General features: G+C 44.2%; 1 protein-coding gene across 2 annotated transcripts in view; it reads left to right on the top strand.

Annotated features, from left to right (window-relative positions):
* The window catches only part of LARGE1 (LARGE xylosyl- and glucuronyltransferase 1), a 613,949-nt gene that overhangs the window by 261,541 nt on the left and 327,125 nt on the right, over positions 1 to 25,283 (top strand). For both annotated transcript variants that reach the window (XM_061417244.1, XM_061417245.1), the window contains exon 3: positions 18,554 to 18,855. In XM_061417244.1, coding sequence (XP_061273228.1) covers positions 18,554 to 18,855 — 302 coding nt within the window. The remainder of the gene's footprint in view (positions 1 to 18,553; positions 18,856 to 25,283) is intronic.

Raw genomic sequence — 25,283 nt, 5'->3', positions numbered from 1 at the left:
GTGGCTTCAGAGGGAAGTATGCTTTACATATGCAAATACAAGCCCCCAGTTTCACTTAATAATTATCAGCTGGAGATTCTATTGATGAGCAGCTGAAGCTACTCATCAGGAGAGAAACTGTGAGTTAACCATTTCTAGGTCCCCCTGGAGACTGCTGCTTCCAACCAGCCTCTGAATATTCTGTTGATGGCAGACAAAGGTTCTGATTCCCCCCATTCTTCCCTTCTCCTGTCTGGTGGGAGTCTGGCAGCTGAGCCTTCCTGACCCCTTTTATCATCGTGTGTGTATCTTTCCTCTGCCCCCACCTCCTCTCTGTTGCATAGACTACGGAAGGCAAAATAGGTCCATCTCTATTTACAGCCTTGGGATTGCTTACAGCTTCACAAATAATGGCCTCGTGTTAACTCCTACAGTAGCTCTCCAGCTTAGGTGACCAAAAGGCTGGCATTCTTTCAAAAGGACCCAAGATGGGGAAGGGGACTGGGAAGAATGAACTGGGAGTTTGAGGTTAGTAGATGCAAACTATTATGTATAGAACCAATGGACAGCAAGGTCCTACTCAGTAACACAGGGAACTATATTCAATGTCCTGGGATAAACTATAATGGAAAAGAACATTAAAAAGAGGAATTTCCCTGGTGATCCAATGGCTAAGACTCCAGGCTCCCAATGCAGGGGGCCTGGATTTGATCCCTGATCAGGGAACTAGATCCCACATGCTGCAACTAAGATCCAGTGTGGTCAAATAAATGTTTATTTTTTTTAATAAAAGAATGCAAATACATGTATAAGTGAGTCACTTTGCTGTACAGTAGAAACTAACACAGCATTGTAAGTCAGCTGTGTTAGTCACTCAGTCGTGTCTGACTCTTTGCGACCTCATGGACTGTAGCCCGCCTGGCTCCTCTTATCTTTCCAGGCAAGAAAACTGGAATGGGTAACCATTCCCTTCTCCGTGGGATCTTCCCCACCCAGGGATCAAACCTGGGTCTCCTGCATTGCAGGCAGATTGTTTATTGTCTGAGCCACCAGGGAAGCCCCCAAGGTCAAATGTACTTAAATTTAAAATACAAAATTTGATGGTGAAATAACACAAGAGGACTTCACAGCAGGGCACCCAGGATGCTGAGATCAAGATCAGTCAGTCAGTTCAGCTGCTCAGTCATGTCTGACTCTGAGACCCCATGGACTACAGTACACCAGGCCTCCCTGTACATCACCAACTCCCGAGTTTACCCAAACTCATGTCCATCAAGTCAGTGATGCCATCCAACCATCTCATCCTCTGTCGTCCCCTTCTCCTCCTGCTTTCAGTCTTTCCCAGCATCCATTTTCCAATGAGTCAGTTCTTTGCAACAGGTGGCCAAAGTATTAGAGTTTCAGCTTCAGCATCAGTCCTTCCAATGAATTCAGGACTGATTTCCTTTAGGATGGAATGGTTGTGTCAGGCGAGTGTATTCTCCTTGGTTCTGTCTTGTCACAACAAAGATTTGGAGCGACAGACATTAAAGCCCTCAGCGCGTCATAGCTCTCGGGTCTTGGACAAACCATGTTATAGCTCTTAGACAAATCAGTGTTACAGCTCTATTTTATTTAGAAGATAGCAGGAGAATCCATCCTCGAAGTGTGAGGGCATGCCAACCCAAAGACGCGAAGAGAAGAGAGTGGAGGAGCACGCTGCTGGGGGGCGGAGAGAGAGAAGGCGGGGGGCGGGGGGCGGGGGTGGGGGTGGGGGCTTTGGCTCCTCCTCTTGTATGTTTTTTTCCTCCCCTGGGCCTGCCCTATGTAAATTGGGCTTAGCCAGGAGTGCTGTTTGTTCTTCCTGAGGTCTTCACTCCAGTCCTCGGACCTTCCTTTGACCTTCCTTTGTTCTATTTTCTTGGGCTTTTCCCTTCCTTGTCTTTTAGCCACCGCCATTTTAGACTCCTGTTTTCTATTCTAACTACCTAACAGTTGGATCTCCTTGCAGGCCAAGGGACCCTCAAGAGTCTTCTTCAACACCGCAGTTCAAAAGCATCAATTCTTCAACGCTCAGCTTTCTTTATGGTCCAACTCTCACATCCATACATGACTACTGGAAAAACCATAGATTTGACTAGGTGGACCTTTGTCGGCAAAGTAATGTCTCTGCTTTTTAATATGCTGCCTAGGTTGTCATAGCATTTCTTCCAAGGAGCAAGTGTCTTTTAATTTCATGGCTACAGTCACCATCTGCAGTGATTTTGGAGCCCAAGAAAATAAAGTCTGTCACTGTTTCCATTGTTTCCCCATCTATTTGCCATGAAGTGATGGGACCAGATGCCATGATCTTAGTTTTCTGAATGTTTTAAGCCAGCTTTTTCACTCTCCTCTTTCAGTTTCATCAAGAGGCTCTTTAGTTCTTCTTCACTTTCTGCCATAAGGGTGGTGTCATCTGCATATCTGAGATCAAGATACCAGGAATTTTCCTCTCTGCTTCCCCTTTTCTTTCTTCTGCATGTGCTTGTCCTCCAGGACATCTGATAGTGTAGTTGGGTTGCTTTGTCAGCCTCATGTGTTCTGGCTGTGTTTGAACAGAGTTCAGAGGGCTGTTAGAAATGGTTTTATGAGGATTTTCTTCCTATCTGTCTTTTTGCAGGAAGTTCTTTACTTTCTTGATTGCTACTGAAACTGTTCTGCTACTTGTCTCTCATAAGTATACGCCATGCAGGGTGTCCCCACTTGTCACATGGGAATGCAACCTTGATTTCCTGGAAAGAGCTATTTAGAGGCAGAAGGTGAAATGAAAACAGGGGTTTGGTGGGTGGTGGGGGAGGTGGTGTGGTGTCAATTCAGCCTCATCCCTTTGTTTGCAGAAAGTCTTGGCAAGTTACTACAGCTCAGCAAGCCCTTGCTTTTTCCTTTTTAAAATGGAAACAATAAAACCCTCTTCAGAGATTCAGGACCTAAATAAGATAATGTCTGAGACTCACTCAGCCAACATGCGTGGTCAGTAAGGGTGCTCAGAATTGTCATCCTCATTCGGAACCCAATCACTGTCATTGACCTATTCTAGTAATTGCTTGTATTCCTTGCCTTGGTCATTGAAGATCTTGATTGCAAGCCTATTACATGCTTGGTTCTATAGACTCTGGAGGTATAATAGTGGCTGAGACAGATCCACAAAAGACCCTTCTACCACTGAACTTGTATTCTAGGGGTAGAGACAGGCCAACAAGAAGGAAACAAAGAAATGTCTACATGGGGAGAATGCTGTGATATGTAGAGAAGAAGAGCTAGAGATGGAGTGAGAGAGACTGGGGCTGACAGATGGGCAGGGGTGGGGCTTCAGGAGCTGGTGCACAGATTCTTCTCTAAGGACTGGTAATGAAGCAGGCTCCCTAGTTCAGAGTGTGAAAGCCAACAGCGGGTGCAGAAGCCCCAAGGTGAGACAGTGCTTGGTACATTCGAGAACGCCTAGAAGGCCAGTGAGGTGGCTGCAGAGGGAGTGGAGGAACTTTCTAAGGTCAGATAGATAACTGTGGTCAAGGTTTCGTGGGACCGTGTAACCCATGGTGAAGTGTTTGGCTTTTGTCTCTGGTTTAATGGGAAGCCATATGAGGGGTGGTTTGAACAGGGTGCTAAGAGGGTCTGAGAACCATTTTTAAGTGTCCTCCGGCTGCTAAGTGGGGAGTGGACTGAAGCAGGGTGGCTGGGTAGGAGGCTGTTGCATGAATCCAGGTGGGAAATGGTGGGGCCTGGGACTTGCGTGGTGATGGTGGTCAGATTGTGGATTCAGGATGTACTTTGAAGGCAGAGTCAACATTCCGACACATTGCTCACACAGCGTGTGTGGGAAGTGAGGGAAGAAATTCAGGGATGAGCCCTGGGTTTTTGGCCTGTTGCACTGGGAATAGCAGTAATGCTGTTGACTGAAGTGGGGGGCAGAAGGTTTAGGAAGGCCTCTAATCTGTTTGGCTGTTTCGTTTGGCTGCACCAGGTCTTAGTATGGCACGCGAGACCTTCAGTTGTGGCATGTAGGATCTAATTCCTTGACCAGGGATCCAACCTGGGCCCCCTGCATTGGGAACACAGAGTCTTAACCACTGGACCACCAGGGACGTCCCAGGAAAGGCTCTCTTTGGATGAGGGGCATCACTTCACTCCTCAGTCGTCGTCATCTTTCCGCAGTTGGGAGCATGTAAGAATGCCTATCACTTACAGACATGCTGCTGGACATTCAGGAAACTAAAGTGGCGCGATGTCATCCCTGCCTTCCCTGGCACAGTATCTGCCTTGAACAGGTGCTGAGGGGATGGGAGTCCCAGTGCCAAGCAGTTTGCACAGACAGCTGCTACAAATATAGTAAGACCCCTCACCTTAGATCCATGGTAGGGGGTTCCAGGAAATCTAGTTACTGGGAGAGGAACAGAGCAGCCAGCCCACTCTGGGCAGATTGGATAAGGCTGCCTCGAAGGGACTTTTGAACCAGGTACTGGAGAGGCAATGGTAATTCACCAGGTGACAAGACCTGCAAATGAAACAGCACAAACAATGCTCATTCCAGTTGCCAGTGGTGCCAGCCAGCATCTTAGCACAGGGCTTCCATGTGTAAGGGCTTTGGAGATAACTGGGTAGTGAAGATCCCTGGTTCTTGGAGGTACACTTCAGGCAGAAAATGGAGTCAGAAAGTGCAGGAGATTTCAAGAGCAGTTCCAGAAAGCCCGATGAATAAGGATTTCCTCTTGATAGATCCTCTCCGATTATCCCATCTTGACGTGGCTTCTGAGGTCAGTCCCATTAGTACAGCCTCAGGTGGGCCTCTGGCCTGCCAGGGGATCTTCTATCTGTGGCCAGGAATTGCAGTCTGGCCCTGGACCACCACCACCCAGGTATCCCTTGGGTCCTCTCTAGGTGCTCCCTGCACCCAAGCCCATGCTTCTTTGAACTTGCCAAGGAAACTCCTAGCTTTGTCCCCTAGTGGAGCTGAGTTGAGAGTCCTTCATTTTCTTTTTGCCTCTGTGATAAGGTTGGAAGCACCTTCTAGAAAAATCTCTATTACCTCTGGAGTAGGACTTGGGAGAAAATAACAATCTGCCAAAAGTAGAGATGGAAGCTTTTTCTTAATAGGTATTAGCACGATATTTTACCCAAGCATCTATCTTGCTCTTGGTAATGTCTTATCTTTGCCAAGTGCCCATCCTGATAAAATACTATTTCTGTCAAACTGAACTCCTGATAAAAATCTTCTATCTATCCCTGCCCCCAATCTATGCTGATAAAACCTCATGCTTCATTTCTTATTTCCTCCCAAGGGATAGTTTGGATTTGTCAGAAAAGGGTGAAAAAAGGATGATAAGGGTTTTTCTTCTTCTTTTTAAAAATTTTGTCTCCATATATTAATAGATGCTCATGGCAATTGGAGTATAACTTTAAGTCAAACTGATAAGGAGGGCATTGGAGACTGTGAAGAAAGGAAAAGGAGAGAAGGAAAAGCAGAGCAGTCATTTATAGGCAAAGGGATGCTCAGGCAGGCTTTTGCTTGCTTTCTCTTGTTTTTAATTTACAATTGAGCCGAGGCTGGTAACATTGATTTAGGTGACGTGGCAGTTTACAGGAAGGGGATGCTGTTGAAAGAATCAACCGCATTCACAAAAATACTCGCTTCCTCTGGTCTTTGAAATGTGTAGAAATAGTCTCTTTTATTATTGAAGTATAATTGCTTTACAGTTTCTGCTGTACAATGAAGTGAATCAGCTGTGTGTTTTATATCTATCCCCTCCCTCTTGAGCCTCCCTCTGCCTCCCTTATCCCAACCACCTAGGTCATCAGAGTACCAAGCTGAACTCCCTGTGCTAGACAGCAGGTTCCCACCAGCTGTTTACACATGGTTATGTGTATATGTCAACCCCAACCTCCCAATTCATCCCACCCTACCCTTTCCCCATGTCCACATGTCCACCTTCTGTGTCTTCATCTCTATTCCTGCCCTGGAAATAGGTTCATCTGTAGCATTTTTATAAATTCCACATACATGTATTAATATACAATATTTGTTTTTTTCTTTTTTTTCTCTTTCTGACTTCACTCTGCATGACAGATTCTAGGTCCATCCACAACTCTGCAAATGAGCCAGTTTTGTGCCTTTTTATGATTGAGTAATATCCCATTGTGTATATGTACCACATCTTCTTTATCCATTCATCTGTTGATGGACATTTGGGTTGCTTCCTTGTCCTGGCTATTGTAAATAGTGCTGCAGTGAACATTGGGGTACAATGTGTCATTATGAATTCTGTTTTTCTCAGGGTATATACCCAGAAGTAGGATTCCTGGGTCCTATGATAGTTCTAATTTTAGTTATTTAAGGAACTTCTGTTTTGTTCTCCATAGTAGCTATATCAACTTACATTCCCACTAACAGTGCAAGAGGCTTCCCTTTTCTCCACACCGTCTCCAGCATTTATTGTTTATAGATTTTTTGATGATGGCCATTCTGACCAGTGTGGGGATGATACTTCAATTGTAGTAACAGTTTTGATTTGCATTTCTCTAATAATTAGTGATGTTGAGCATCTTCTCATGTGCCTCTTGGTCATCTGTATGTCTTCTTTGGAGAGATGTAGGCATATTCTTTATGGCATTACTGGTGCTGGTGGTGGGCTCCATAACCATTTCAGACTTTAACCATGGACGTCAAGAGTCCTGCTTGTCTTGGATAATTCTTTCTGCTGGTCTGCTTCCCAACTCCTTTTTTTCGGCATCTCATCAGGTCTAACTATATCATGAACACTGCAGGCCAAGTTGGGTTCTCCTGAGGCAGGGCTTTCTGTATGAGGTTTGCATGAAGAGCAGTGGCTATGTCTCAAAGCCAGTTCAATGTAGAGCAGATGAGGTGTGTCAGAGGGCCCAGAAAACGTGATGCAGATCAAGCCAGTCCTCACTGACACAATACCTCCTGAAATACCAGAGGTGGGAGATGGGGTTTTTCCCCTTACTTACATGCAGCCCAGAGAAAGAGCCTTTGCTCAGATTGGCATCTGCCTCATTTCAGATGCCGTGGCGGATAAGCACAGTGATCCCTGTCACTGACATAGAGCTTGGAGAACACTGTCTCAACTTGTAGTCATGTTTTGCACTCAGTTTTCCTTTTTCACTCCCAGAACATTCATGAGAATGTGCCAGCCTCCAAACCCAGGAGAATATCAAGTCCAGCTGTGCTGTTTGTTTGTCCCCTTCTTCCCTAGATGAGTGGAGCCCCGTCCTTCAAGCCTGACACGGTCCAGTGAAGGATGCATGCGTGCCAGAAGGCGATCGTTCTTTTTAGTCCTTTTTACAAGAGTCCTTGACTCTTTTCCCTAGATCTGAATTCCGCTCTGACACTTCACTTCTAAAATGAGATAACCTAGGAGCCCTGGGGGTAGGGGGGTTTCGCTGGTGGCTCAGTGGTAAAGAACCCACCGGCTAATGCAAGAAATATGGGTTTGATCCCTGGGTGGGGAAGAAGCCCTGAAGAAGGAAATGACAACCCACTCCAGTATTCTTGCCTGGAAAACCCCATGGACAGAAGAGTCTGGCAGGCTATAGTCCATGGGGTCGCAAAAGAGTCAGACACGACTTAGCAAGTAAACAACAACAGCAACAAAGAGCCCTGAGGAAGAGAAGGGAGCAGCATGGATGAGTGAGGGCTTTGCAGATTTGTCTTGAGTCCTGACGCAGCTGCTGTCTGCCACTGAAATCTTCTATCCCTCCATAATCCAAACCAGACATTCATGTCAATACTCCTCATTAAAATTATTTTTCAATGTTTTCTGATGAATAAAAATGGCCACCAAGAATGACAATGTGAGGCTTATGCCAAGTATGAGTTCACATTTTTAGAAAAGAATAGTTTTCAGTATCCTTAGTGTGATGGATATAAAATTTAAAACCTTGATGAAGAGTTCATCCCATGTAGCTTCCTTGATGTGAACAAGATTTTAGTTACCAAAAAAAAAAAAAAAAAAAGTAAGCCTCATTAAGAATGGTTTACTATAAAATATGATTCTCTCCAATGTATATGATTTGCTACTCTTGGAACATATTAGTGGGATTTTATAAGGGCTATGAATATTTCATATAAAATAGCACATTTATTGCTAAGGTTAAAAAAAATAGATCAGTGGAAAAATATGAAGTCATTTATCTTGAGTGTTTCCAAGAAGGAAATTACAAGGAAGAATTCTAGAATATTTCTGAGTCTGATTATTTCATCAAAGGCCATGTTGGTTGGTAACTTGGGGTGGCATGTCCATTTCACACTTTGCAAAGGATAAAATCATTGTCCTCGTTTTGCTTCTGGTTTTGAAGTCTCTCCTAATTAAGGGAACTTTTTCCAACTATTGCAAGTATATGAACTATGTCTCAAGGGACTATAGAACAGGAAACAGCCATTGAAGATCACCAGTAAAGCTGGGCATCTTTGAGGCTGGGCAAGAAACACATGATTGAAGTTAATGAACTAAATGGGGGCAGAGAGTGATCAAAGGTGATGGGAATGTGAATTTATTTTGCTCTCACACACTGGTTGATTCTTGAGATTGGAATAAAGACCACATTTTCTGGGATCCACCGTATTGTTAACCTCCAATAGTTGTTTTCTAAACTACCTAAGTGGTCTAAGAACTCAACTCTGCTCCCCATGTCATGCAATTATATAAAAAATAGAGCTCTAAATACATTATACTTTGTCTTGTTTGGTGACGATTTCAATGCTAACAACAAAGTCTTTCTGTTAATACTTAGATTCTTTGGACATCAAAGAGAAATAAGATTGGCCAGATTTAGAAGCGGAAAGATTCAGTTACACTTCTATAAGAACAGTGGTTCAAAGACCAACTGTCTCCGACTTTCAGAACTTAGGATGTTTGGGGTGTGGGGGGGGAATTGAAGCTTTGAAATCATTGATCCTGAAGTTTCAAGGGGCAAACCACTGACACTGTTGCTTATTAGGATCCCTTTAAGCACTTCGAGCCAAAACCCAGCTAGGGAGACAGCAAATTGGTGCTAAAAATGTCTTCATTTTCTTGACTTAATGAAGCTGTTTAAGACAAGGTTCTGGAAAACAATTTCATGAAGGAAAAATCTATTACGATGAGATGAATCTAGGCCACTTTTCCTGGCCTCCTGGTTGCAGTTCTTTTCTGCCTTTTTTTTGTCTTTATAGTGTATATATATATATATTTTTTTTTTTAATTAGAGGATAATTACTTTACAATATTGTGATGGTTTTTGCCATACATCAACATGATTTGGCATTAGTTATATGTATTGTCCCCTCCCTCTTGAACCCCTATCCCACGTCCGTCCCCATTCCACCCCTCTAGGTTGTCAAAGAGCACTGGCTTTGGGTTCCTTGTATCATACAACAAACTCTGGCTGTCTGTTTTACATACAATAATGTATATGTTTCAATGCTGTTCTCTTATATCATCCCACCCTCTCCTTCCCCAATGTGTCCAAAATGTCTGTGTTTCCTTGGCTGCCCTTCAAGTAGAATCATCAGTGCTATCTTTCTAAATTCCATATATATATACATTAATATGATATTTGTCTTGCTCTTTTTGACTTACTTCACAATAACAGGCTCTAGGTTCGTCCAGCTCATTAAAACTGATTCAAATGTGTTCCTTTTTGTAGCTAAGTAATGTTCTATTGTATATATGTACCACAACTTCCTTATCAATTCATCCAGTGATAAACATCTAGGTTGCTTCCATGTCCTAGCTACTGTAAATAGTGCTGCAGTGAACATTGGGGTATATGTGTCTTTGTCAGTTCTGGTTTCTTGGGGTATATGCCTAGTAACGGAATGACTAGGTCATATAGTAGCTTTATTCCTAGTTTTTAAGAAATCTCCATACTGTTCTCCATAGGGACTGTATCAATTTACATTCCACTAACAATCTAAGAGTGTTCCCTTTTCTCCATACCCTTTCTAGCATTTATTGTCTGTATACTTTTTGATGATAGCCATTCTGACTGGTGTGAGATGATAACTCATTGTAGTTTTTATTTGCGTTTCTCTAATAATGAGCAGTGTTGAGCATCTTTTCATGTGTTTATTAGCCATCTTCTTTGGAGAATGGCTTCTTTGTCTTCTTTGGAGAAATGTCTGTTTAGATCTTCTGCCCACTTTTTGATTGGGTTGTTTGTTTTGCTGGTATTGAGCCACATGAGCTGCTTGTATATTTTGGAGATGGGAAAACTGGCCAACTATGTGTAAAAGAATGGAATTAGAATACCTCCTAACACCATACACAAAAATAAACTCAAAGTGGATTAAAGACCTAAATATAAGACCAGAAACTATAAAACTCTTAGAGGAAAACATAGGCAGAACACTCTCTGACATACACCATGGCAAGATCCTCTATGACCCACTTCCTAGAATAATGGCAATAAAAATAAACAAATGGGACCTAATCAAACTTAAAAGCTTTTGCACACGGAGGAAACTATAAGCAAGGTGAAAACTCAGCCCTCAGAATAGGATAAATTATTAGCAAATGAAACAATTGATAAAGAATTAATTAATCTCCAAAATATACAAGCAGATTCTTTTTAGAAGCGTGTGGGGCGCTCTTTCCTTACTGTTGTGTTTGATCTTTGCCAGATGATCTTCAGGGTCTTTGCTGGAACTCAAGTTTGCTTTGGTTGCTGAACATGACTTCCAGAAAATGACTTTGGAGAATCTTGGGGTAAAACATACCCTATTTATCCCATGACAAGTAAGCAGCCTTTTCATGTCATCACTCCCATTTTTCTTCTCTGGGTGAGTCAGATTCCACAGGTTCAGAACTTGGGAAAATGGCTCCACCCAGACCTGCGTCTTTCTCTGAAACTATCAACTACCAAGAATTAGTGATACCTGGACTTGTGACATATCAGTAGAATCAACTGTCACGTGGGGCTCCAGTGATTAAAATTTAACAACAGTTTTATCTGCCTGCACTGCGGGAGACTTGGGTTCTATCCCTGGGTTAGGAAGATCCCCTGGAGAAGGAAACAACTACCCACTCCCGCATTCTGGCCCGGAGAATTCCATGGACTGTATATTCCATGGGGTCACAAAGAGTCAGACACAACAGAGTGACTTTCACTAAAACGTGCAACTTTCAAGGTTGGACTGAGATTTCTAAATTTTTCTAAAATGACTTTGGCCACAATGTTTAATTTATTTTTCAATTTCAAAATGCACTGAAGGAGGGTGTGAAGTTTTTGAGCTTCCCAAGTGGCCCTAGTGGTAAAGAACCCACCTGCCTATGCAGGAAGATGTAGGAGATGCAGATTCCATCCCTGAGTTGGGAAGTACCCCTGGAGGATGCATGGCATCCCACTCCAGTATTCTTGCTTAGAGAATCTCATGGACAGAGGAGCCTGGAGGGCTATGGTCCTTGGGGTTGCAAAGAGTCAAACAACTGAAGCGACTTAGCACGCACGCACGTAAAGTTTTTATGTTGATTGAAAGAAGGGCATTGTGTTTTGTAAAATTACAAAATGCATCCCTAATGAGCAGAACCTTAGGTGGAAGGTGAAGAGTTGGACAGGTCATTGGAATGAAGTGACCTATTGGTCTTAGAGATGGGTGTCTGGGTGAACCAGGGAAGCTGCAATTTCTGGCTGCTGCAGTCATAGGGCCCTGCTTTGGGAAGAGCTCTCATCCTGGAAGGAAGGGGGATTGATAGCAGCAACAGCCCCAAGCTTGGAGGAGCTAGAACACCGGGTAGCCTAGGGTATAAAGGAAATTAAGTTTCCCTGGGTTACGTGATGGGAGCTTCTAAGAATATAGTAGAGACTCAAACAAAGAATCTGGGCCCTGAGTTAGAGCAGCACCAGAATTAAGTGCAGCAGTGCTGCTAAAGACCTCTTTGTATCTAAGCCAGTTTCTTAAATTTGCTTTAAGGAGCAAACAGTGGTGGCTGGGGCTTGTGGTATCTCAGCCTGAGAACTGGGGGAAATTCCTAAACCAGCATTTCTCAATCTCAGCTACACAGGAGAACCAGGAGAGTGGTGCTTCTTAAAATTCTGATATCTAGACCTTAATCTCCAGAGATTCTGAGCTAATTAATATGGGAGTTTTTGTTGTTGTTGTTTCTCAAGGGATTGTAATGGTAGCCAAGACTGAGAACCACTTGCCTAAGGGACCAAGAGATGAAGCAGAAGAAACAACAAACTAGACTGTACTTGTTTGGAGAGGGGCAAATAGGAAACATTATGGTTGGGGCAAATAGAGAAGTTGATCTGGAGCCAATGAACCTGGGTTCAAATTGCTCCGTTTGCTGTTTGTTGCTGGGATGCCATTGAACAAGTTAAATCATGAGCCTGTTTCTTCTTCTTTTTCCCATTTGTCTAACACAGTGAGAACACCCACTTCATTTAAAGTGTTATATGAATTAAAATGAAATGACACAGCCTCTAAGCACAGGACATGTGCTCAATAGGAACTGACAAAGTGTTTGATTGATGACGTTGAAGCAGACGGAGTGGCTTCTGTACATTTTTCAAATTGCAAAATGTGACGGAAATAGAGTTCTCATTAAGAACATGATCCTTGGCACCTGTGAGTAAGGCTGGCTGGAACAGAGAGAGATTGGAAGTGGGGAGACAAACCGAGGAGACCAATGTGCTAGAACAATGGCCCAGGCTAGGGCTTGCAGGCCAAATCTGGCCCAGCACTTGTTGTTTTAAATAAAGTTTTGTTGGAACACAGCCATACTCATTAGGAATTTCTGTGTCTGCTTTTGTGCTGCCATGCCAGTTGAGTCCTTGCATTCGAGACTGCATGGCCTGCAAAGTAAAACATATTTAGTCTCTGGGCTTTTATAGAAAAAGTTTGACCCCTGTTTTAGGATACCATTGAAAGGCTGGGTTTGAGATGGAATGTTTGAAATAGAATGAGAAACAAGTGCTTCAAACATCAGGAAGGGAAAATTGGCAGGCCCTGGCAACAGATTGTATGTAGGGGGATTTTGCTGTATAAAGGTTAGGGATGCGGTGTCTTCATCATGGGTAGGATGATGTAGTTGGGGTGGGGTGGGGTGGGCAGGGACAGCCTTCATGAAATCTGAGGATGAGTGCAGGGACTCTGGTGTCCTTGCCTAGAAAGATCTAGGGGTGTCACCTCTGGAAGGGGCTGGTGTGAGCCCCCAACATGGATGGCCTCAGGGCTGAGGGGCCCTGCCTCCATTAATGAGCACCCAGTTCTATCTATCCATTTTCAATGATGGATATCACGGTGTGAAATGCCAACACTCCAGAGAGATTTCAGCACACACAAATTGATTCAGATCATCACTTAGGAGGTTCTGGATGCCAAGTCCCTAATCTCTGTCACCGCACTGCACGGAGGTTGATTTTCAATTTACCTTTTTTGTTCTGAATCTTAGATGTTTTGATTCTTAATTCAGAACATTCATCTCAAGTGGATTCAGAGATTCAAATCCAGTGATAAATTCATGTTTTTTAAGAAGTTTGGGAGGGAGAAGGAAGATGTTGTCAAGTGAGATTTCAAATGATGTCTTGTTTGACATTTTAAAAGTGGGCTGCACTGTAGAGCAAAACGTATAGGCATTATGTGATAAAGATGCTCTCTGTGTGCAAATTGAGTGTAGATCAAAAAAGAGAAAGAAAACTGGAAGGAAAGGTAACAGAAAAGCAAAGGTCAGGGGGGCTCAGAAATGAAGGGTCCTCTTCACCATGTCCTTGTGTCCTGCCTCCAGATTTGGTGGGGTGGGTAGAAAGGGGAAACTTGAGTGTCTACTCTGAATAGGCCTGATGCTGGGTAATATGCTTCACACACACACACACACACACACACACACACCACACACACCCACACACAAACACACCACACACCACACACACACACACCACACACACCACACACACCACACACACACACACACACCACACACACACACCACACACACACACACACACACACACCATTTTACATATGGGGACAAGGAGTCACAGAAGGTAAGTACTTTGCCTGAAGGGGAACCCACTCCAGTACTCTTGCCTGGCAAAATCCCGTGACAGAGGTGCTGGGTGGACTGCAGTCCATGGCATCACACAGAGTTAAACATGACTGAGTGACTAACACACAATTATAAACAGGTGACAGTACCATAATACAGACTCAGCCTTTTCTTATTCCAAATGCTATGCTCTTAGGAATAGATGTGATTTGTTTGCTTTTCTTGGCTATCTCTCCCACTTCCCCCAGCAATTCAGATTATAATGAGGTCACTTTGTAAATACAGTTGATCCTTGAATGACACAGGTTTGAACTGCACTGAGCCTCAACGTGCAGATTTTTTTCAACAAATATGTATCTTGCTTGGTTGAATCTGCAGGTGTGGAACCACAGGCACCAGTGGACCTATCTTGGTGACTAGTGTATAGACTACTTGGTTGAATTCAGGTGATGAGTTGCACGTGGGGTGGGCTATGTGCTCGGCATGTGTATTGGGCCGGAATTTTATCCAAGCTGGATTGGAGGGGAAAGCTTCACCACTGCCAGCATGACAAATAATTGCTGTGGGTACAGTAGTTTCCATAGGCCAAAAAGTCCTATGTGATGGGAGAGACCAGGGCCCAGAAAGCATCACAGAGATGTTCAAACCACTTCTAAGAGAGCAGAGCTTGCACTGTCCTAACTCTCTCCTCACCCCACCTCCAGAGGGCTAGGAGCAGCAGGAGCAAAAGGGGCAGGAGCCAGAGAGGAGAGTAGTCCAGGAACAAAAGCCAGAGTCAGGCTGAATAAAACTGGAATGAGCAGTGGCAGGGCAATGGGCCCCACTGTCTTGATTTCTGCCCACGAAGTACTGGATGGGTCGCCCGGGTTAGAGACGGAGGGTCCATCTGTACTTGAGCTCCTGGGAAGTTAGAGCTGAGAAGGGCATTGGAGCACATCTCCGGGACACTCACTCCCTGTCAGAATGAAAAACCAGCTGAGGAAGATGAAGGGTCCTGCTCAAGGTGGTGCACTGTTCAGACAAACACACAAACCAGCAATTCTTTTTTTTTAATTTATTTTTTAATTGAAGGATAATTGCTTTCCAGAATTTTGTTTTCTGTCAAACCTCAACATGAATCAGCCATAGGTATACATATACCCCCTCCCTTTTGAATCTCCCTCCCATCTCCCTCCCTGCTGTTTACTGAGCCCTTCTTAGGTGCCAGGCACTGGGCACAGTCAAGCATGTTGCTTTAACATCAGCTCCTCCCTCCTTGAGGCCTGGCTTTTATTACTTTATTATTTTTATGTGACTTCATCAATGACAAATTTATGGAGTTTTATGGTAGAGAAAACACCTGCAAGTCTTTGAGAGCTATGTTTGGTCAAAACCAGCTGGGATTTAAAGCAGGAAATGGACACAGGTTACTGAGAGCATTCTCACTACCCTGGATTTAGAATTGCTTCGGGATTACATAATTGTGTCTTTACAAGCACATAATCAAAGAATTAGAAATAACGCAAAATGCGGAGCTTTGGGGAGAGGAGCTAGAGGAAGTGACCGCGTCCCCATGGGAACCCTGTTTGCCTTTCTCTTTTGCCTCTGGATGAAATTTGACCTGCCTAAGGCTGAAGGGAAGAAGGTGCAGGGATGCCACATATCAAAGTAAGTGAAAGTTTGCTGGCCACTTGCTCCCAAGGACCACTCAGAGAACAGCCTGTATTCAGTAGATGGAGAGCCCTCAGCACCCTAATTTACAGCATCAGCTCATTTTGGCCATAACATCACGTGCACCCCTTGGACAGGGGTTGCGGGAACTAATTGACACCAAATGCCTTCCAATGAGAGGCCAAATGGTTGGTATTTCAGTGTCTTACACTTCCTGTCACCCTTGCAGGGTGAGGGTTTCCACTCTCAGAGAATGGAAAACCAAAGTTGAGAGTATTTAATCCCTCTAAAGAACAAATTTATTAGAGTTTCCATTTGTTATATTTTTTTTTTTCCGGAGCTTCTGGGATCCTGGTGGGCTTTCAGAGCGTCCTGGGTTCCTCCCCAAATATGCTAAGGTCCTTTCAGAAAAAAGAAGACCCCTGAGACACCAGAACAACTATACCTCCAATTCAGGGCCTAAATGCAGGAGCTCGGCCACGTGCAGTCACAGAGACCTTGTTTCCTGTCACCACGAGGGGAACACGGCTTAAACTTTTAGAGGCTCAGTTCCCTCATCTGTAATGGGAACGCCAATGGCCACCTGCTTGTGCTGTGATAACCCAAGACATTACCAGTGTCAACTACCCAGCCCTACACAGAGCCATAGCAGGTATAAAGCCTAACTGTCCTGCCCACTGATGGAGCTAGGTGGTCATCTTCCTCACCCCTGCTGGAAGGGTCGATGTTGGCTGAGAAAACACAATTGCTGTTGCTACCTTTTCTTCTTCGTTTTCAGTGAAACTAATTTGGTTTTACCAAGCAAGGAGACAGGTTTCAAAAGCCTGGGTCGAGCTTGTAATCAGAGAGCTTGGTAACAATGCAGTCCTAATCAACCTGTGATTTCATGTCCCCACACACTCTGCCTCGGCCTTTGATCTGCGGTCCCGAGCAGTGGAATTCAGCAAGTCATATTTGCTGTGTGGATAGCAGAGGACCCAGAGCTCAGGTGTTTTACCCTGAGGTGATTAAGAGGGAAAAAAGGAGTTGTGTTTGTGCAAACCCACAGACACATCAAAAGGCCCTGGGCAGAGGCCATCATGGCAAGGCAACACAGGTGAAACTCATAAGGTGTAATTCATCACAGTCTTTGATCCTCAAGTTTTGTGAGTCACACAGTCTCCCTGGGACAGTCTGCAAGCTCAGTGGGGTCTGGGCAGGAAGGAGAAAAACTCCAAGTGGGAGGAAAAAAAAGAGCATTTTTTTTTTTTTTTTAGCAGGCGGCTGAGAGAGGATAATTTTCTAGAGACGTGGTTTTTGCTTGGTTGTCTCTGAGGCAGCTGTGTTGTAGCTGGATCCCGGGATTTCTGCAGCATGGGACAGTTTGGGGTGTGTCTTGTGTCCCTGCGGCTCCTCAACAGTAAGATTGCATTGAGCACCTACTGTATACAAGGAGTTATGCTAAGTATCCTTAGAGAAGGGGCTTTTGTATTCATTTTTAAATCCATGGCTCTTTATGTGGCCTTTTATGAAATTGCATTTAAGTGGAGATTGCACAGGCTCTGAGACAAGAGTAACCTGGTATAAATTCTGATCCCCCTGTGTTCCGTTTCTGTGACTTTGAGAGATGTAGTTGCCCTCTCTGTGTATGGTTTCTGACAGTGTATAGACTGTTTCTGGCATTCAGTTACATGATTATGCTCCTACTTCCTTCTTCGTTTTTGCACTTAACTATTTTACTCTTGGCATGGACAGATGCATCCACCATGCCAGCATTTATCAGATATAATGTTACCACAAAGATAAGTAAGACCCAGTTTTTATCCTTATTAAGCTCTCAATCTTCAAAGGAAACATTTAGTAAAACAATTTACCAAATCCAGTATGATAGATACATATTTGTCTTAGTGCTGTGTTGAAATATGCTGATAGATATTTTATCTGAAAATTGAAGAAGGCTTCCCTTGAGAGGTGATGCTTCTGAAACTGGGTTTTGAAGGATGAATAGGAGTTTACATAGGAAGAACTAAATAAACTTAGTAGTTAATATTTCTCCTTTTTATTTCTTCTCTTCCTTTTGCTCTTCTCCACTTCCTCCTACCCACCCCCATTCTTCTCCTTCCCTCCCACCGCCGCCTCCTTCATATTCATATTTTATTGCTAACGAGAATATCTACCTGGAAATGTGCCCAGTAGGGAAAAGAAGACAGTGGATTTAATTAGGAAAATTACAATTGTCTTCTCTAAACAGCCTGTTAGTTATTCTTTTTTTAACTGAAGTATAGTTGATTTATAGTATTGTGTTTCTGCTGTACAACAAAGTGAATCAATTATACATATATACATATTCTTTTTCATATTCTTTTCCATTATGGTTTATTACAGGATTTTGTATATAGCTCCCCATGCCATACAATAAGACCTTGTTTATTTTATATATTGTAGTTTGAATGTTCCAATCCCAAACTCCTAATTTACTCTCCATATCCCTTTTCATAACCAAAGTTTGTTTTCTAAGCCTCTTGAATCTCTTTGTGTTTCATAAATAAGTTCGTTTGTATCATATTTTAGATTCCACATATAGTAGATATCATATGATATTTGCTTTTGACTTAGTATGATAATATCCAGGTCCGTCCATGTTGCTGCAAATGGCATTCTCTCTTTCTTTCCATGGCTGAGTAATGTTCCCAAGGGTATATACCACAGCTTTATCCTGTCAATGGACTCTGGTCTTGGCGATTGTAAATAGTTAAGCAGCATGTTAGTTTTTTACCCTCATGGCAACTCATTCTGTTTTCAACTCTGTTCCCAGTTCACTCTGGATGCATACATGTGTAACTCACTTTCCACCTGCTTTCCCTTCTCAGTGGGACTGTGCAAGGAATCTGGATGTCTCGGGCACGTGTTTTCCTCGACCTTAACTGTTCCCATCTTGCCCACAGATGGGAAGCCGGTGTCTCTGTCCCCACTGGAGGCCCAGCCGCACAGCCCCCGGTACACTGCGTCCAGCCAGCGGGAGCGCGAGAGCCTGGAGGTGCGCGTGCGCGAGGTGGAGGAGGAGAACCGTGCCCTCCGCCGGCAGCTCAGCTTGGCCCAGGGCCGCAGCCCATCCCACCGGCGTGGCAACCACTCTAAGACCTACTCCATGGAGGAGGGCACCGGCGACAGTGAGAATCTTCGCGCCGGCATCGTGGCAGGCAACAGCTCCGAGTGCGGGCAGCAGCCAGTCGTGGAGAAGTGCGAGGTAAAGAGCTCTGGGAACCTTCCAAGGACCCAGCCCCGCATTGCCCATCCTGGCCCCAGGCCAATGCCTCCTGGAAGCATGGCCAGGGGCCTGGAAAGAGCTGGCATCCTTGACCCAGGCCTGGGCGTGAATCTGGCCTGGTTACTCACTTTGCCTGGCAGATTGTTTAAGCCTCAGCCTCAGTTTTCCTTATCTGAAAAATGGGGATAAGAAAGCCTGCACCACAGAGGTATTAAGAGCAGCCAGTTGATGGAAACTGCTAGTTGTTTCTTTGCGGCTCATTTTGGCATGCTGAGAATTTCTAGCTGCCATCCTGGGGGCCCTGTTTCTTAGCCTCCAGTGACAGTGCTATCCCTGGCCTGTGGCTCAGCTGGGCAGTTCCCCTGGACCTCATTCTCACTTTACACCCAGCTTCTGTAATTCAGAACCAGAGACTTGCTCATCTAAAGCAGTTTTTTGAACTTCGATAGCTTTCCTTCATTTTCCCCCTTTTAGGGTATGCTGGCTTTCTTAGCAACTCTTTGGTCATTTGAAAAACTTACCCACTGCCTCTCCTTGCTGCCCCTCAGCCCTCTCCTTCATACATCTATGCTCTTCTGTGCTCTGAATGTGCATGAGGACAGACACACACACTCATTTTATACTTCTTCTAGTCCTAGTGGAGGGAAATTAGAGCATCTCTGTTAAGTGTTAGTCACCCAGTCGTGGCTGACTCTTTGAGACCCCATGGACTGTAGCCCTCCAGGCTTCTCTGTCCGTGGGATTCTCTAGCCAAGAATAGTGGAGTGGGTTGCCATGCCCTTCTCCAGGGGATCTTCCCGACCCAGGGATCGAACCCGAGTCTTCTGCATTGCAGGCAGATTCTTTACCATCTGAGCCACCAGAGAAGCCCCTCCTTGTTAAAAGCAAGACCTTTTGAGATAAAGAAGCCTGAGTTCACTGCCCAACCCTGTTGGCTTTAGCTGTGAGTGCTTGAACAAATTACCTAACCTCTCTGAACTTCAGATGTGCCTCCTCAATAAACTTTAGAAAATAACACCTGCTTCATGCAGTATTGTGAAAAGGAGGTGGGATGGCCAGAGAAAGCCACAAATACTGTCTGGTACAGACTGTGTTTTCAATTGTGGGTCATTTTTGTTATTTTTAGTTAGATACAGACATATATTACTTGGTGTTTGTTTATTCTGTTTCCCGACCACATTCTCATAATGTTTAAACTTCGAACTCCCTGAAGAGAGAAGAATTTGCGAACTATAAGATGCTATTCACGTGAAGAAGGTTTTTAGTGATATCAGTGAGACACTGTAGTATGTCATAAGCAGATACAGGGCTTAGTTATGAAGTGATGTAGACTCAGGTCTGTGCAAGGTCAGGGAGGGGATTGTAGACTGTAGTGGTCAGGGAGAGCCCCTGAGGACTGGAACATTTCTTGTGGACTCTCCACACTGGTTGAAGTGTGGGCTGGTGGAGAGGTGGAGAAAGGTAGATGGGGGATGTCCTATGAGGACTGTGTGTGTGGGTAGGGAAAACGTGAAGCAAGACTCTGTCAAGCAAGAAAGGATTTAGGGCATGGTGAGATAGTTGGTCAGGTGAGCCCAGAGAACCCAGGCAGGGAAGTGGCTGCGGTTTCGTCATCATTCATCCAACGAGTATTTATTGAGTCTCTGTTGTGGATCTCACACTGTTTTCTGTGCTAGGAAATAGCAGTGATGGGAAAAGAGACAAAATTCCCTTTCTTCTGGTTCTTACCTTCTGAGGTGGGAAGTCAGGAAGAGATGATGGACGAAAAGAGAAATTCTGTTTGTTCCCAAACTCAGGTTTGTCTGCTCACCATTCAAAAGTCAGTAATTTGAGAGGCAAGTATTAATAGAAAGGAAAGATGTTTTAATCCTAAATCTGGCAGTCTGGGGAGAAGATGGACTTGGGATCCGAAACCAACTCTGAAGATTGTGCTCTGCCATGATCATTTTTTTCCTTCATAAATTTCATTTTTGTTTCACTTTGTAAAGAAAATTTGTTTATTTATGTATGTATTTTCAGCTGTGCTGGGTCTTCACTGCTGTGTGCAGGTTTTCTCTAGTTGTGGCCAGAGGGACTACTTCTCCAGTTTATATGGGCTTCTCGTGGTGGTGGCTTCTCTTGTGGAGCATGGGCTCTAAGTGAGCGGGCTCAGGAGCAGTGGCACACGGGCTCAGTTGCCCCACAGCATGTGGAATCTTCCTGGACCAGAGATAGAGCCCGTGTCCCCTGTATTGCCAAGTGGATTCTTCACTACTCGACCACCAGGGAAGTCCTACAGGTTTGAAAGGGGAAAGGGGAGAAGGGGAGAATCTCATTGAGTCATCGAGGTAGGAAGTTGGGTTCTGCATCCTTCTCCATCGTGTGACTGACTCCTCCAAGTGTTATCTTGCCTGCATGGTCCACCTGCCAGGTTGCTTGGGGGCGCTGTTGGGGAGTAGAGAGCCAGCTAGTCATTTGTTAACTGCATAATTCTTCATTCTTCCTTCTATCTAGGAAAAGAATCAGTGGGTTAGCCAAGGCATGGTATGCATTCAGGAGAGCATAAGACAGGAATTATGTTAAATTGCCTGGTGATCTGCTTCCTATAAGTAGGTACTGACTATATGCCAGGCCCAGTCTCATTTAATTGTCTACAACCATTGCTAGTGGCCTCTGTTATGGAAGATCTCTGTTTTACATCTTTGAAAATGAGCACTTAGCAACTTTAACAGTTAAATGTTCATGATCTAGGCTGGTCTGGTCTGGGCCCTAACTTGGGAATGGTCTTTCCCTGCCTGAGGGAAGGCTGGTTTGATTTCTTTCGGCTTCTCTACTCTCTGGTTATGATCATGACATCAGTTTAGAATGTGGGCTGGCCCGGGGGAGGAAATGCTTTTCCTCGAGTGTGTTTACATTATTATGACTCAGACTGACTTAAACCACTGGGTAAGATTAAGGAGGTGAAAAATAGAAAAGGAAAAGGAAAAAAAAATGGGAGGGTGCAAATGTAACAGAGGGCGAAAACGGAGGATTCCTCTTCCTGCTGTTGCCTGTGTGGCCAGTGGCTTCCTTCTCCTGCTCAGCTTTCTGAGATACACACATCCTATTTCTAAAGAGGGCTTCTGCCCCAAGTGTCCCACAAAATAGTGTGGGCAAAAGACCACTGGCTTTTTATTCCTGCCCTGTATCATTTTTCTAGATTCTACATACATGTGTTGATATATAATAATTGTTTTTCTCTTTCTGACTTCACTCTGTGTGACAGACTCTAGGTCCATCCACATCTCTACAGATGACCCAATTTCACTCCTTTATATGGCTGAATAATATTTCAGTAATGTATATATGTACCACATCTTCTTTATCCATTCGTCTGTCAGTGGACATTCAGGTTGCTTTCATATCCTGACTGTTATAAACAGTGCTGTGATGAACATTGGGGTGCACAAGTTTTTGATGGATGGGAGGGAGATCCAAGAGGGAGGGGGTATATGTATACATGTAACTGGTTCACTTTGTCATACAGCAGAAACCAACACAACATTGTAAAACAGTTATACTCCCATTTTTTTTTAAAAAAGGCTTTCAACGTGGGAGACAGGAGCCCAAATCTGGCTCCCTTCCTACGTTGATGGTGGTGAGGCTCTGAGCACTTTAGATCACTCTTCTGAGTGTTGGTTTCTTTATTTGTGTGTTATGGATTAAAATCAAGTTCTTGCCTCAAACTGTTTCAGTGGTAACAATGTAACAATACTAGAACTTTAGGCAAACCGTAGCATTATTATTGTGTTAGTAGTTGATTTCACTGTGATTTATCAAACAGTTCTAAGTAACAGCTGCTTTGCACCTTCTTTCTGTTTACATGTAAGAAGTCTGGAGGCTGTCGGTGTACGGACATACCTGGAATGCAGGCTTCCTGTATCTTGTCACCCAGCTGGCTTGACTGGCATTCTCAAGGTCATTGCATGGTCTTTAATGACTGTCAGAGCTTCAGCTCTGTCAGTCACATTCCAACTAGCAGGAAGGGTGAGTGTATCAGCTTGCTTTAAGAACATGTCTTAGAAACTTCACAGTCAGTCCCTTTTAGATCACATTGGCAGAACTTCATTTAGCTGGTACCTTTAGCTGCCACCTGGCTGCAAGGGAGCCTAGAAAACAGATTTTTCTTCAAGGAAGCCACATTCTCTGTTAACATTTAGGAGTTTGGCTCCTAGAAAGTGAAAGTATTAGTCACTCAGTTATGTCCAACTCTGTGTGATCCCATGGACTGTAGTCTGCAGGCTCCTCTGTCCATGGAATTCTCCAGACAAGAATACTGGAGTGGGTAGCCATTTCCTTCCCCACGGGATCTTCCAGACCCAGGCAACAAATCCAGGTTGCCTGCATTGCAGGCAGATTCTTTACTGTCTGAGCCATTGGGGAAGCCCTTGGCTACTAGAGAACCGATGTTATGGTTACAGTGAACATTCTCTGTCAAATGAGTAGTTACCGGATTGGGTTGTACATTAGAATTACATAACCAAACATCCATATTCATGGAACCCATCCATCCTACTGATTGAGAATCCCTGAGAATAGGGCCCAAAATTTAGGTATTAAAATTTTGTATCCAAATGATTCTGAGATAGTAGAAACTGTTTGGAAACTACTGCTTTAAAGAACAACTAAAATAAATTGTGGGGTTCACTTTATCTCTATGCTCTTTGAAAGATAAAGATCTTGGGCTTGTTGCTACCATAACTTATTTTTTAGTCTTTTGCACCTGAGAATTAAGGTTTTGTACATTTATTTATTGAGTACACCCCATGGCATGTGGGACCTTAGTTCCTCGACCTGAACCCATCCCTGCTCAGAGTCTTAACCATTGGAGTGCTAGAGAAGTCCTTGTTCGTTTATTATACTCTGTGTGTGTCTTGATAATGTTACTTCTTTTTATTTTATTTATTTATTTATTTTTTTGGTGGAATTCACCTGTGAACCCTGGATTCTGTTCAGAGGTTCCATAGATGAATTAGCAAGTTCTGGCCCGCTGGCATCTTATTTCAATGTTGTCTCCTCCAGGGGCATATGTGCCCTGCGATGCTGGCTTCAGACCTATTAGCAATATGCTTCCTCTGTTTCCATCACTTGGCATCTTTAAAGATTTTAGGGAAAATTCCATAGAGGCAAACAAGAAATGTCAGTCAGCAGAGTCAAAATAGAATCCTCCTCCTTCGGCAGCGCTTATGGTTATGGGTGCTCAAGCTGGTCCTGACACCCTGTCAGCATGCAGGGCCTCATAACTAGGGACGTTGTCATCATCTCTGGTGGCACTGGAACTTCTCTGGGCTATGACAAGTATTTCTGAAAACGCTTCTGTAATGACACCTGGGCTGTCAGCTGAGATTCCTGGTGATAGAAATTGGAGCCTTGTGCCCTCTTATCATTCCCTAATGATGTCCCCTTCAAGTCACTGCTGCCCATTTTCTTCCTGCATATTTCTGTTGTCAGGGCAATTCTCCTTCCATGAGGGACTGGTTTCTCTGTGCTTCTGGACTTGGAACAGAATGATCCTCTTTGATCTCCAGTTCTGCCTCTGTTTGTACAGATATGTGCATTTTTCTTGCATTTCTGGTTCTGGTCCATCCTGGGAGTCAGCCATGGTTCAGCACAAAAACTGTAAACTGGAGTCAGAATGTCTAACCAGAAATCTTTACTTTGCCACTCACTAGCCATGTGAGAAGGCAATGGCACCCCACTCCAGTACTCTTGCCTGGAAAATCCCATGGATGGAGGAGCCTGGTGGGCTATAGTCCATGGGGTTGCTAAGAGTCGGACACGACTGAGCAACTTCACTTTCAGTTTTCACTTTCATGCATTGGAGAAGGAAATGGCAACCCACTCCAGTGTTCTTGCCTGGAAAATCCCAGGGACGGAGGAGCCTGGTGGGCTGCCGTCTATGGGATCACACAGAATCAGACATGACTGAAGCGACTTAGCAGCAGCAGCAGCAGCCATGTGACCCGGGGCAGTTCAGTTACTCTCTTGGAGTCTATTTTATTAATACAAGATGAGAATAATAATGTGTTCTTCCCTGTGCGGATGAAATGAGATAGCAGGTGGGAAAGTAACCCTGGATAGGTGTCACATATGCTTATTATGAATCTTCCAGTTGCCAATTGCTGCCTAAGAGATCACCTAAAACAATGGCTTAAAACAACACCAATCATTTTGTTAGCCCTCATGGTGTCTGTGGGTGAGGGATTTGAGAAGGGCTTAGCTGAGTGATCCTGGCGGGTAGAAGGGCTCGTGCAGTTAGTTAGTGGCTGGAGCTGGAACAGCGAGGGTTGGAGCTGTGGGCATTGGCCTGGTGTCTTTCTTTACTGTTATAGATTTGGGGCCTTCCTTGTGGTCTCTCTCTGTGGCTGGTTTGAGCTTCCTCACAACAT

The sequence above is a fragment of the Bos javanicus genome, chromosome 5 (genome assembly GCF_032452875.1).
Source record: "Bos javanicus breed banteng chromosome 5, ARS-OSU_banteng_1.0, whole genome shotgun sequence".
Classification (NCBI taxonomy): Eukaryota; Metazoa; Chordata; class Mammalia; order Artiodactyla; family Bovidae; genus Bos; species Bos javanicus.
Note: the sequence above shows the minus strand (reverse complement) of the source record. Positions and strands in the feature narration are given on the sequence as shown.